The 12,432-nt window shown below is 47.9% G+C and overlaps 1 protein-coding gene and 1 long non-coding RNA gene across 2 annotated transcripts in view; one reads left to right on the top strand and one right to left on the bottom strand.

The window, feature by feature from the left end:
- Nucleotides 1–11,004: 11,004 nt before the first annotated feature.
- Nucleotides 11,005–11,890, bottom strand: LOC122181537. The gene is made up of 2 exons (XR_006179467.1): nucleotides 11,798–11,890; nucleotides 11,005–11,163 (listed from the first exon to the last, which is right to left on the bottom strand). It is a non-coding gene; the product is annotated as an uncharacterized LOC122181537 (long non-coding RNA).
- Nucleotides 11,891–12,192: 302 nt separating this feature from the next.
- The window catches only part of ABL2 (ABL proto-oncogene 2, non-receptor tyrosine kinase), a 33,577-nt gene continuing 33,337 nt past the window's right edge, over nucleotides 12,193–12,432 (top strand). Inside the window, exon 1 of the mRNA XM_042873955.1 lies at nucleotides 12,193–12,373. Within this exon, the coding sequence (XP_042729889.1) occupies nucleotides 12,193–12,373 (181 nt within the window). The remainder of the gene's footprint in view (nucleotides 12,374–12,432) is intronic.

Genomic DNA, 12,432 nt, shown 5'->3' with positions numbered 1-12,432 from the left:
TGGAACTGTTGTATCTAATCAGCAAAACCTCAGCTCTGGAGGGTAGGAAGATCAGATACCTTTGGCAGAAAGAAGAGAGCATCTGGAGTTCAGAGCTGGTTGCGGGGCTTCATTTATTGTGCCTTATGGAGATGAGGGGTAGGTAGCACCAAGTTTGTTAACAGCCCTTAAAGAACCTCTCTGGCCCAAACATCACTGTGTGATGGGTGCTTTGCTCGCTTCTGGTCTCTCAGCGTTTCCCTAAAATCTGTATCACAGATTCCTCCTGCTCCAGGTGTGTTTGCAGGTAGCACACCCGACCAGCCCTCCTCGTTGCCTTTCTTCCCAAACTTTATAAATTCAATGAGGCATTGCCACCACTGATTTTTTTTGCCACTTGCGTGCATCTTCTGCTCTTGTCTTCACAGGTCCAAATTGCAGCAGTGTTTCATCAGCTACATCCTTTACCATGCTTGTCACCACGCTGCTTGCAATCTTGATTTTCTTGAGCGTTTTACACTAATCCTACAGGCTGCATTGCTCAACGATTGCCTCACCACCACCACTTCTCAGCACTCCTGGCTGAATCACGGCGTTGCTCGCCCCCACATCACAACTGGTGTCCCAGACACGCCAACCTTTTTGCTTCAGCTTTACTTGATCTCACTTCAAGAGCCAGGACAGGCTGAGGGCTGAGGTTTTCACAGCCCCTCAGGAAGACCTGCGCCTTCTGCTGCACCTTGCCATAAAGCTTGGCACTGTTTCCAAACAGATGGGATTGATGCTGCTTTTTCTTAATTCTGCATAACTCCGTGCACTACTTCAGGCTCTAAGTCACTGTGGCTGTTTATTGTCACTCATTTTCACAGGAATTAGAGCTTCTATCTGGGCTTTAGATTGAGTCGCCCAGAAGCCTCAGCACTTTCTCATGTTTCAGTCGACTGCAGTATTCCCCATAATATCATAGAATCATAGAAGGGCCTGGGTTGAAAAGGACCACAGTGATCATCTCATTTCAACCCCCTGCTCTGTGCAGGGTCGCCAGCCACCAGACCAGGCTGCCCAGAGCCACATCCAGCCTGGCCTTGAATGCCTGCAGGGATGGGGCATCCACAACCTCCTTGGGCAACCTGTTGCAGTGCATCACCACCCTCTGTGTGAAAAACTTCTTCCTAATATCCAACCTAAACCTCCCCTGTCTCAGTTTAAAACCATCCCCCCCCTTGTCCTATCGCTATCCACCCTTGTAAACGGTCACAATATGCTTTTCTAAGTATGGTTTAAACGTTTCTCAGTACGCGTGCACCATAGCACCTGTATAAATGACAATGTGTAAATGACAGAGCTCCCTCAAGTGGTAGGAAATACTGTAACATGTTACACTTTTTAAGGAGTTGGTGTTTTTTGAATCCTTTTTTAACAAATAGCAAAATGGCAGTGAAGTTAGACCTGTATCATCAAGCCAATTCGAAGTGTAGCAATGAATGGTCTGGTTTTGCGTAGCCAGAAAAAATGGTGCTGCTGTAAGGCCAAGGTCGGAGCTCAGTCAGCAGTTAACATAATACCAAATCACACATCATTTAAGAAACTGTAGCAGGCTTCAGCCTGATCTGATAACGCATGACTGCATTTTGGCAAGAAAACCTAAATCTGGCTCCAGCACACGTCACATAGCTGAGGTGCCCAAAGTGCTTATAGATCATGCAGACTGCTTCTGAAACCTCCAGTTCAAGTTTTCAGAGTTGCTGCTATGATCGCATCGGATTTGGTGTGTAATTACCCTTGCTCCTGTTTACTTTTGGGAACGTTCAATATATTTGCTACAAGAGATCCAGATTAGCAAACTCCTGTAAAGAGACAGGAGCAGCAGGAATTAAACGTGGGCCTCGGAGAGCAATTCCTCGTGCACTTACAAGCAATGCAGTTGCTGCTTTTGCCGGCGTTTAGAACAGGCAGAGAACCGAGTGCAGTTCTCTCAGCAGAGGGCAGTGGTTTCCTCAAACATCACTCAGTGCTACTGAGCTGAAATCACCCTTCCATAAAGAAGTGAAGCCCTGCTGCCTGTCAGCAGGTTGCCGAATTGCTCTGCAAGCTCAGAAATTCACATGCTGACCTTCTTGCCAGGCCAAATTTGCATTGTTTTCCAAGAGGCAAATATTTTTTCCTTGCCCTATCATTTTGAATGAGCTGTGTCAGTTTAGCAAGTTTGGGTTTTTTGTTTCAATTGAGGATGTTGTTTTTTTGGTATATTTTTAAAAAGAAGCTCCTAAACACCGCATCATGAAAGGTACTGAATCCATGTGGGTGTATCTACATTTTAACCCTGCTAAGTTCAACTGTGTTTCCTACAAGTGCTTTACTCCTTCTGTAACACCCCAGCTTTGTTTTGTGATCTTTCAGATTGTCTTTGAAAGTTACATTATGAGGCCATGGGAAAGGTGTGGGGAAACGAAATGAGCTGCTCCAGTGAGAACAAATCAGCCAGGTTTTCTCTCTGAGGAAACACGTGGTCTCTGAGGTCACCAAGAAGAGATCTTAGGGAGAAATGTCACTTAGGTAGTCAGGGTGCTACCTGAACTCCACAGTGAACACCAAGGAGAAGCCCAGGAGCTTTGAAATGCAACCGGAATCATAATGCTGAAAGCGGTTTCGCTTCTTCATAGTGAAAGCCCTCCAAAAATTAGAGGATGTGGGGAAAAGTAATACCTACCAAAACCTATTGCTCAGAGGGGAACAGATATCTCCATAAAGCCGTGGGAGACCAAGTCTCCATTGTAAACTGAGAAAGAAATCATGTTTTCAGCTTTTAGCATGAGGCATTGCCCCATTTCCACCTTGTTTTAATCTCCGCAGAGACGGATGACATCTACTGAAAGTAGTCCCAAGCAGAAGACGTTTCTAAATCTGTCCAACCAGCAATTTGGCTGTTTCCATGGCAGTGATGCAGCCAGGCCTGCTGCTTTCCCTTCTGCAAGAACCCTTCCCAAGCCTGACAGAGAACACCATGCATTTGTAGCTGCCCTGCCAAAACCTTCCCTCTTCTTTGCTCAGTGCTGTACCCATCTGTTCCTTTTTGCTTCCCCTTCCCTTTGGAAATACCTGGCCAGAGAGGAAATCTCTGCATTCGTTCTCTTTTCTGCTGAAGCCTGCCTGACTCAGGCAAAGGAGGGAGTGCTGCTGGGTTTGAGGGATTGGAGACGGCAATGCTTTCCAAGTTTCCGAGCTGCCTTGGAAAGAAGTTTTGGGTGATGGTAAGGGAGAACAGTGTAGGAGCCAGGAGCAGAAACAAAGCAGAAAGAAAAAAAATCCAGATTTCTGTCTGGTCTCTCAAAAGAATTAGGCTGAAACTTGGCATCTTTGGCCATAGCAACAAGTGGAGCAGTAAAGAATGTACAGACTTGGTTCAATGCAGTGCTTTTTGAAGGAGATGACAAGCGTGAAGGAACACTTCCAAAACCCTGAATTCAGATAAATCCGTGTCACAGCTGAGTCTCTGGCAGCTCTCAACACTATTTCACTGCAAGTGAAAAAATAGAAGAGTTTCAAAGCTGAAAGAATAGCCTTTCCTATCAACTGAGGGCCAGCAAAAATGGAAGGTTGTAATGGAACCGTTCTGGGAGGTGAAGCAATATGCAGGGTTTGCTGCATTTGATTGGCATTGGGCTCAGATGATGTGGTTACAAAAACATCTTTGTGCTCAGCAATATTCCGTTGTTGGCCTAGTGCCTTGAGGCTTACATGCTTTGGAAATATGGATGAGGAGATGAAAACTTGAGCTTGTTTAAAGGTTTTAAATCTGAAGATGGCAGACCTGGGAGAGGGATTCTGAGCTCAGGCATGTAGGTCATGCAAGAAAAGTCTTGTCTTCACTAGCAAGTTACTATGAAACACAGTAAAGGTGTTCCTGCCCCTTCAACCCGTGCTCACACACATAGAAAATTCTCCTTGCCTAAAGTGTCAGGAGAAACAAGAATTGACAAACAAATCAGAGGACAGGCTAAGCTTGAGTGAGGTAACTTCATCCTTTACCCCTGCCATTTCCCTACATCATGTAGCCAACTTAGCACCATTAGGACAACCAGCAGTGCTTACTTCCCATCGTTTGGCCTCTTGTGCTTTCATCACTGTCTGCTGGCTCCTCGCTTTTCACTTATGAGCTTATTTACTCAGTTCCAAAAGGCTTCCGGCATCAACACCAGCAGTCACCCACCTTCACTGCAAATGTCTTCGTTCTGTTATTTTGAAAATGCGCCTCCGAAAGACTGCATTTCTCTGCTGCCTGATGATCAGGCACCAAGTCATGGGAGAATCACTTGTGTGATGCTACTGTAGTCTATGATTTCTAGGAGGAAAGATCCAGGCTGAAAGCTTTCTGGTGGCATTCCAAACGAGCTGTCATGAGAAGAGAATCCAACACACAAGACCTCAGTGCTGAGAGAAAATCAGAGGGTTTCATGTACTCAGAGGAAAAGTGTGGAACTATAAATGCTAACTCAGTAACTCCCCAGGAATGAGCATGTGCCATGCTGGGACTGAATGCATCATTAGCAAATCCCTGAGGCAGATCCCTATTTCAGACTGCACAGTAGAACAGCTCCAGGGAACGTACAAGAGACACAGAGGATGCTGATGATTTCACAGTTTCTGCTTCCCTGCGAGGCAGAAAATAGAAATGCTATGAAGCTCTTTCCCAGGAGCACAAAAGTAATGTTTTCCTGGGCGATTGAAAGCTGAAGAAGATAGGTTTGTTTTCTGTAAACTGAGAGAAAAGGGAACATTACAGCCTGCTGCCATCGCTGCGAAAGAAAATCACTCAGCTGATGAGGCAAGCTCTGTGGATTGAAGCAATACAGCTGGCCCCTTGCAGAAGAGACGCCGAGGGATGCAAAGCTGCCTTAGGTGAACAGAAATCTCAGGGTCACGTACAGCCCACAGTGGATTCACACTGCCTCAGTGTTTCCTGCAGCAGCACAGACTATCGATGCACGTCACACGTCTGCCCTTTATGGCGAGCAACCCCTGGGAAAAACTTTGAGACAGATCGCTCAAGGTAATTTAGTAGTGTGACTACATCCTGAGAAAGAAGAGACAGAAAGGGAAAGGCAGACAGCAGACAGCCAGGCGGTCTCTAGCATGCTGAGGTCAAATTCCCCTTTCTGTCACTCTGGGGTATGAGAAAGTTGAGGATGACACAGATAGGTAACAGACACACACAACACAAACCTGCAGGGAGACTTTAACACGTGCCTCTGTGAGCACAACAGTATAACCTCTATCAGAAAGAAGATGCCCACATTTCAGGCTTAAATGTCTCAACTTCTCTGCATAGCTCCCATTGCACAGTAACTATCTCAGCTATATGAAATGTGCTATTGGCTCTAGGGGGGTATTATTTCAGGTTGGCTGCAGCTGGGAATATACAACACAGCTTCAGGCCTCATTCAGTGCACACTTGACAAGTTTTCTGCTCAAAAGTAAATGGAAGGAAGGCTGTCTTAAGAAGGCAAGGCTTATGCAGCTGTCCTGTGTGTTTGATGAAGGGATGCCTGTCTGTCTGCTCCATCTTTTACCTCCAGTAACTTTTGAACCCGATGGCTGATTTTACACAAATCAGATGGAGGAGCAGAGGTTCCAGAAATATTCAGCTCCTGTGAGTTTTGTGAAGAGTTCAGCCAGGCTGAAAGATAGGCTGTTAATACTCTGAATGGAGGAAACCTGCAGATGATCTCAACTTTGAACACAATAAGAATGTAAGCTGGCAGGGCTCACTGGAGCTCAGTGTGTCCAGCCTCCTGACCGAAGCACAGCTAGCTTCAAAGTTAGGCAAAGTTGCACAGGGTCTCATTTTGGAAACATCCCAGGTGTCAGAGAATCCACCTCTGATTTCAGTTTCACACAACAAATGTATGGAGCGCAGTTCCCTTGGCTCTGCTAAGTAGTTCTCAGCAAACAACTTTTCCTCTCTTCTGTACAGGTCTTAGAAGTGGCAGCCAATGGCAAAGTCTGCAGCAAACCCCACTGCAGGCAACCCGTAGGACTCAGCTTATGTTCAATATATTTAGCCACCAGCTAGTCACTTAATTCTGGCATTCTGTGTTAGTTAATGATTAAGCGTGCAAAGGCCAAACTCAGAGACACAAGGCTTTGTATATCTCATTATTTGCTTTACCAGGAGCTACAAGGGAGGGCGTGCGGCTCTGTGTGAGTAGGAACTGCAGGCTACATATCCAGCCTGACAAGCTAATGAGAACAAGTCATTCATTAACAGAAGACTTGCTGCTAGGCAAACACACACAGCTGGTATGGGAGAAGAATTTGGATGTGAAATGAGACAGTGGAAGTTCTTTTCATAAGATGTTTCGTACTTCTGCAAGTTTACAGTCTAACTAAAGACCACACAAAACACTCTAAGAGCCTGATCAGAGGAAGATTATGGCTTGTGAGAGGTTTGGTAATGAGCAGAGAGGCGGAATCTGCAAAGAGAATGGAAATATTTGCATGTTTAACAGAATGAACAAGTTTTAAACTGAAGTGAGGTTTGATTACAAACGTCTATGCTGATCCCCTGGGTGCTGCTCTGTGTGCTCACACGTGGAAACACATTCACAGGAACATCTCAGAGAACCTTTCATGGTTTGATTTGTTTGCTTCGTTTGTTTGATTGCGCTTTTGTTTTCAGTTTCACGTGGCTGAGCACCTTCCAAAGAAACAACATTAAATCTGAGAACTGCGAAGCGAAGGCATTTAGTTCTGTATCAGAGTATGAGGCAGGAACACAATGTCATTTGAAAGACGCAGCAATCGCCTGCAATTCTTGCATAACTAAATTAGAAAGCCTGCCAAGGGAGAATCTACCAGGTCTTTGCAGCAGTATTTGAGACTGAACTTTAAGAACGCACTGGCTGGCAAAGCATTCTGAGCATGAGTGACAGCCAGAGGGGGCAAGAGAGAAAAGAGAGAGAGGAAGGAAGCATGAGGGGAAACCGGTATGTGAGGCAAAGAGCATGGGAAGGAAGTACTGTTAAGTCTGAACTCAATTTAATTTTAACTGCACTTATTAGAAAACCAAGAGAAGGATGTATTTTCTTCTGAGCTAATGAAGCCTCTGTTTTGTTTTGGACTACTACAGTGCTTTGCTTAGTCTAATTCAAACATGGAACAGTAGTTATCATGGGAGTGGAGGGTGGGATGAGTTCGGTCTTGAGGCACTGATGGAGTATTGCACTCTGAAGTGTTTGCTGTCCCTTAGCTAAATGTCAGCTCTTTGGCTACAAACCTTCCAGCCAGTGAGAAGAGAAAATACAGAACAAAAAGCTTCTGTCTGCTAACTAGACATCTCTCACTGTTCAATAAATTAGAAACCAAAAGAATTAGGCTCCTAAATATGAACTGAAGCAGCGCTGGAATGCTGGTGGTAAAAACACTCCTATTGACCCTTCTGCAGACAAATGCCTAAAAGCCTGAATCATCAGCAACACCATCGGGGAACCTCATGTTACCTCAGCAAATGTACTCTATCAGTAATCATGCTGGGCAAGCTGAGTACTGATTTGCAATTGCCAGCAGATGCAGAGGCTTGTCATCTTTTTTTTTTTTTTCTTTTTTCTTTTTTTCATTTTCTAGAGAAAAAGACAAACAAACAACATGCTGAATGTTCTTATCCACACACCCTTGTACCTTTTACCTGCCTTAAACAGATACATGGGAAGGGCGGTGCAGTTGTAGCACTCACAAATATAGCAGACAAGAAAGATGTTCTACATCTGAAGAAGACCAACAAGCTGCTTATTCCATGCCCCTGCACCTCTGGCTCTCCCCTGATGGAGGCTACAAGAAGGCTATGGGTCATACCATGATGGGAACAGTTCCTGTAAACCCTCAGAGCAGTCAATATGTTCCTATTTACAGTTAATAGATATATGGACAAGGACAGCCACACAGCTGTAACCCAGTGAGAGCAGTTAGCTGGGCACTACAGCTAATGCAAAACCACGGTGTGTGTTTGTAGTTTTTAAAATGTTAACTATGGTGGACCAAAAGAGCAGTTAGTAGCAGAAGAAATGTCATCTGTCAAAGGCTGTGTGGGGATGTTTCTATGCTGCTGGCCCAAATCTGCTAGAAAACCTTCCTTCCCAGGAAAGAGTTTGTGTCTGTAGAACCCCACTGAACAGGCATGCGAGTACTTCAAGCAATCTTGCATGCGCCGAAGCACAGTTTAAATCATAGTAAAGACTAAAAATAGCTTTTAAAAGGCTGAAATGCCAACTATTGTGCTGTGACAGATCTCTGCAGACTATGTGTTAAGAGCCGCCAGTCGGAGACGAAAGGATGAGCGCTCGTGTGTGTTTCATCCAGAAATGACGTTCTCCTTTGAAACGGCTCAGCACTCACAGGTTTTATTGTTTATTGCAGGGTAACTAACCTCTTGTCACAAAAGCTGTACCACATCTTTATACTTCTCTTTCTTTTCTTCATGCCCTTCTCCAGAGCCCCTTCCTTACGACTCAGAGGAGGCTGCCTGGTGTTTGCACTGACCCAGGCTGGGTGTTACAGGTACACCCAGCAGCAATGCCCGGGCCACCTAGTGGACGTCACACGTTGCCTTTTGCAGCCATCCCAGGTGAGTTACAGCCATCCTTATTTCCACAACCTGTTCTCCTGCACTACAGCAGGAGCACGAAAATCCTGACATGGGAAGCACATATTTCCCTTATTCTTGGGAACTCTCCAAATGCCTCAGTTGGGATTAAGCTTCTGCTGTCCTGAGCAATTAACAAATGCTTCAACTAATATCATCCACTTCCTAAATGTGGGCCAAATATTTAATAGAAATATGTTTCTCTCTGTAGCTTCAATACACAGAAGGTGTATGAGTTGGGAAAAGAACAAAGATCACTCCCAGCATTAATTTTCACGTTACCAGTACAGTAATGCTAGTTAATTTTTCCAAAGTTACAAATCCAAATTGCTCAGCTTACTCAACATAGGCTTAGGAGTCTCCAGTTTATCCCTGGGCTTCTTCTGGCACAGAACCCACACCTCATGCAAATGACAGCTGTGAGTTCATGGCATGTAAAGCGCAGCACTGCTCATCCACCAATGACTTGATCTTGTGATATTTGGAGCACACCATGGATGTGCTGCAGTGCATTCTTAGTACTTAGAAGAAACTTCCAAGAAATGGATATCTGGCAAATATTTAAAGTCAGTTCTGAAGTGATGCTAGAAATACCACATTTCTGGTCAGGCCTATTACTGCAATGTCAATGCTGCCTTTGTTCCTTGGTGCTTTTATCCCTTACTCAAACAGCTCATAAGATGGCAGATTGACTGGGAGCCCCAAATTGCCAGGAGGGCAGTAACTGTTAGGGTACCACATGCTGCCAGCCTTCTTCAGAAGAAATTACCTTTTGACACATAACCTGTTCCTGGTACTGCGTGGGCCTGATAACATCACAGTTGACAATAATGGGTAGCACTGATACAGATTTAAAAATCTCCTCTCAAAAGCAGTTTGTAATCTTGGCATAGTTAGTAACTGTGACACTCCATGAAGTAAGTACTTATTAGCCCCTGTTCTAACAATGTGGAGTGGTGTGGCTCCATGTCATCAGTGACTCAGTACACAGGGTCAGTTTCACTTTGGGGAGCTTCTTGTTTATATCCCCATCGCTCTTTTAGGCAATCCAGAATGGTGGGCACCAACCGGGGCTGGGCATCCCCTGTTACGTGGGGCCAGAGGAAATGGTGCCATTTAAAATAAGTTCCTGAGAGTACCAAGTGGATACAGCCTGAGGACATAGCTCGTTCAGGAGATTGACCACAACTGCTAGTATCTTTGGGCACTGGTTTTGAAGCTGTTAAATAGGGTATGGCGCGGTCTTAAAACACCGCTGTAGGGTAGCAAACAGTAACCATGCTGCAGACCCCTTCCCTTTACAACAAAGTCCCTGTCTGACTCCACCCCCAGTTGACACGTTACTGTGCGGCAGACATTTTCCAAGCAGTCAGACATTAATGTAACCCACAGTGAGCTGTTACATGTGCACAAGCTGCTCATAGAGGGAGTGAGGGATTTCATAAGGCCTGAGGAGCAGTGATTAAACACAATTCTCCTTAGTGCACCTATGCATAATAGTCTCTTGATGTTGGCATCTCCTTTTGAAATGCTAATGGCTTTCTTCTGGTTAGCTCTTCAGGATCAGTGAGTAAAGAGGCATTAGGAAATAAAAGTACCATTCCTGTTGATATGAAAGAGTTCTTCTATCCTACAAGGCAACTGCAAATGGCACAGAGGAGTTTTATGTTTGTTGTCTCTCCGCAGTCTTCAGAAAACATACATTTTGTTTACGAGGCAAGCCATTTACAAATGCCAAACCCTGCAAATTCTGGCTGGAAGGATACCAGGAAATATCTCCACTGCAGAGACTGCCCATGTTGATCAGCTCTGCACAGGACTGCCCATCCTGCACACACACCCTCTGCTCATACCTCATAGCCATGTCTGCACTGGGTCCTGGGACTTGGCGGTGTGTAGCCCAGATAGTCCCAATGCTGTTTTATGAACTGCTTTGTTATTAGCAAGCCTGCCTCTATTTCCTGATCTCCCCAGTGTTCCTAGCTTATTAATGCGTTTATTAAGGCACTTCTGATTGCTCATACTCCTCGCTCCTATTCACTCTAGTCTGTGTCAGAGCTGGTGCCCTAGGACTGGGTGCAGTTCAGGTGCATGTGACAGTATGGATAGCATTTCGGTCACACCTTGTGATGCAGGGCAGGTAGAATATGGCCTCAGAAGTGTCACTAGACATTTCAGACAGGCAAGCTGACTGCCATGGACGAGTTTCTCCTCAGGATCCCAGTCTAGACAGCCACGTGAGGGCTGATGTAGCACAGGTTGCTGTGGGTCCCTGGGGCCTGGCTGGCTCTGTATCAACAAGAGAGTTTATCATTGTTCTCAGTGATGTGGTGAGGGCACCTGAGTCTGACAGCCCTGCATATTATCCGTGAAGAAACAAACACTGCTATGGAACAGGGCCTTTATTGCTAAAATTGTAGCCAGCTTGGAGAGCAAAACACCTTCAAGAACTCAGGTCTTCTAAACTGCAGCAAGCATTGCTATCTCTCAGGATGAAATCTCCTCCCTTTTCTTTAGTTGGAGAGCCTTCTGCAGGATTAGAGAGGCTGAAAGAAGACGGTTTGGTTGCACACCAATTAGTTACAGTGCATGCTCAGCCACCTGATGACGAGATGCTGCTGCCAGCCGTGCCTGTGCAGCAACACGCCCTGTGTTACTTGTGTGGCTGTGCCTCCCTGCTCCTCCATGCCCTGGGTCAGGAGGGGACAAAGAGGGCAGGTTGTGTGCCAGGGCCCTGGGAGTTCACCTGGGGCCTTGTGAGCATTGGGAGAGGTGCACACGGCGTGGGAAGCGTACACAGAGCACAGGGGGGAAACGGTGCACGCAGAATGAGAGAATGGGCCTGCAGAGGGCTGGGTTCAGCTTCCAGATCCTGCGCGTCCCCACCGTGCTCTGACCTGCACCAGGTGGGAAAGCAGTCCCAGCTTTATGTAGAATCATAGAACTGTTTGAGCTGGGAGGAGCCCGCAAAGGTCATCCTGTGCAGCGCTCAGGGGCACGGAATAACCGAATAGCCCAAGCTAAAAGGACCCACAGCGCTCGCGCGTTCAGACCGCTACCTCCATGCAGGACCACCCCAAAATCGCACCGCGCGGCCGAGCGCCGAGCCCGTCCCGGCGTCCGTGAAGAACCGGCCTTCCGTGAAGAACCTATTAGTTCCTGACGCCCGAACCGACTCACCCCTGGGTCACAACCCGCAGCTCTCGCCCCCAGGCGGGAACGGGGCGCCTTAACGCGGGCACCGCGGACGCCTCAGCGACCTCAGGAGGACGCGACCCGGCCCGACGCGGCCGCGACCCCCCACCCGCCGGCGGCGCCGCCCGCCAGCCTGGGAGGGGGCGGCCTCCCCCGGAGGACCGCGGGAGCCGCTCCGTCCCCTCTCCCGGCGCTCTGTGGTTTAAGATGGCGGCGAGGGCCGAGGGGGAGAGTCCGTGAGCGCCAGGCCGGAGCGCCGCGGGGCCGGCGGGGGCGGGCGGGAGCCGCCGGGGCGCGCACGCGGGGGAGGAGCGGGAGGCCGCCCGCCGGGCCGGGGAGCGGCGGCATGTGAGCGGCGGGCCGCGGCCGGCAGCGCGGCGATGGGGCAGCAGGTGGGCCGCGTCGGGGAGCCGGGCGCCGGGCTCCAGCAGCAGCCGCCGCCCCAGCAGCAGCAGCAGCCGAGGGGACCGCGAGGGAGCGGCGCGGGCAGGCCGGCGGGGCGCCGCAGGGAGGCGGCGGGGCGCGCGGCCGAGGGCGGCTTCAACGTCTTCGCGCAGCACGGTGAGGGGCCGGCGGGGCCGCGCGGGGAAGGGGCGAGAGCGCCGGCAGCGCTCCGCTTT

The sequence above is a fragment of the Lagopus leucura genome, unplaced genomic scaffold, assembly GCF_019238085.1.
Source record: "Lagopus leucura isolate 7727_CA_CO unplaced genomic scaffold, USGS_WTPT01 Super-Scaffold_100009, whole genome shotgun sequence".
Lineage (NCBI taxonomy): Eukaryota > Metazoa > Chordata > Aves > Galliformes > Phasianidae > Lagopus > Lagopus leucura.
The sequence above is the reverse complement of the archived record's forward strand: the minus strand, read 5'-3'. Positions and strand labels throughout refer to the sequence as shown.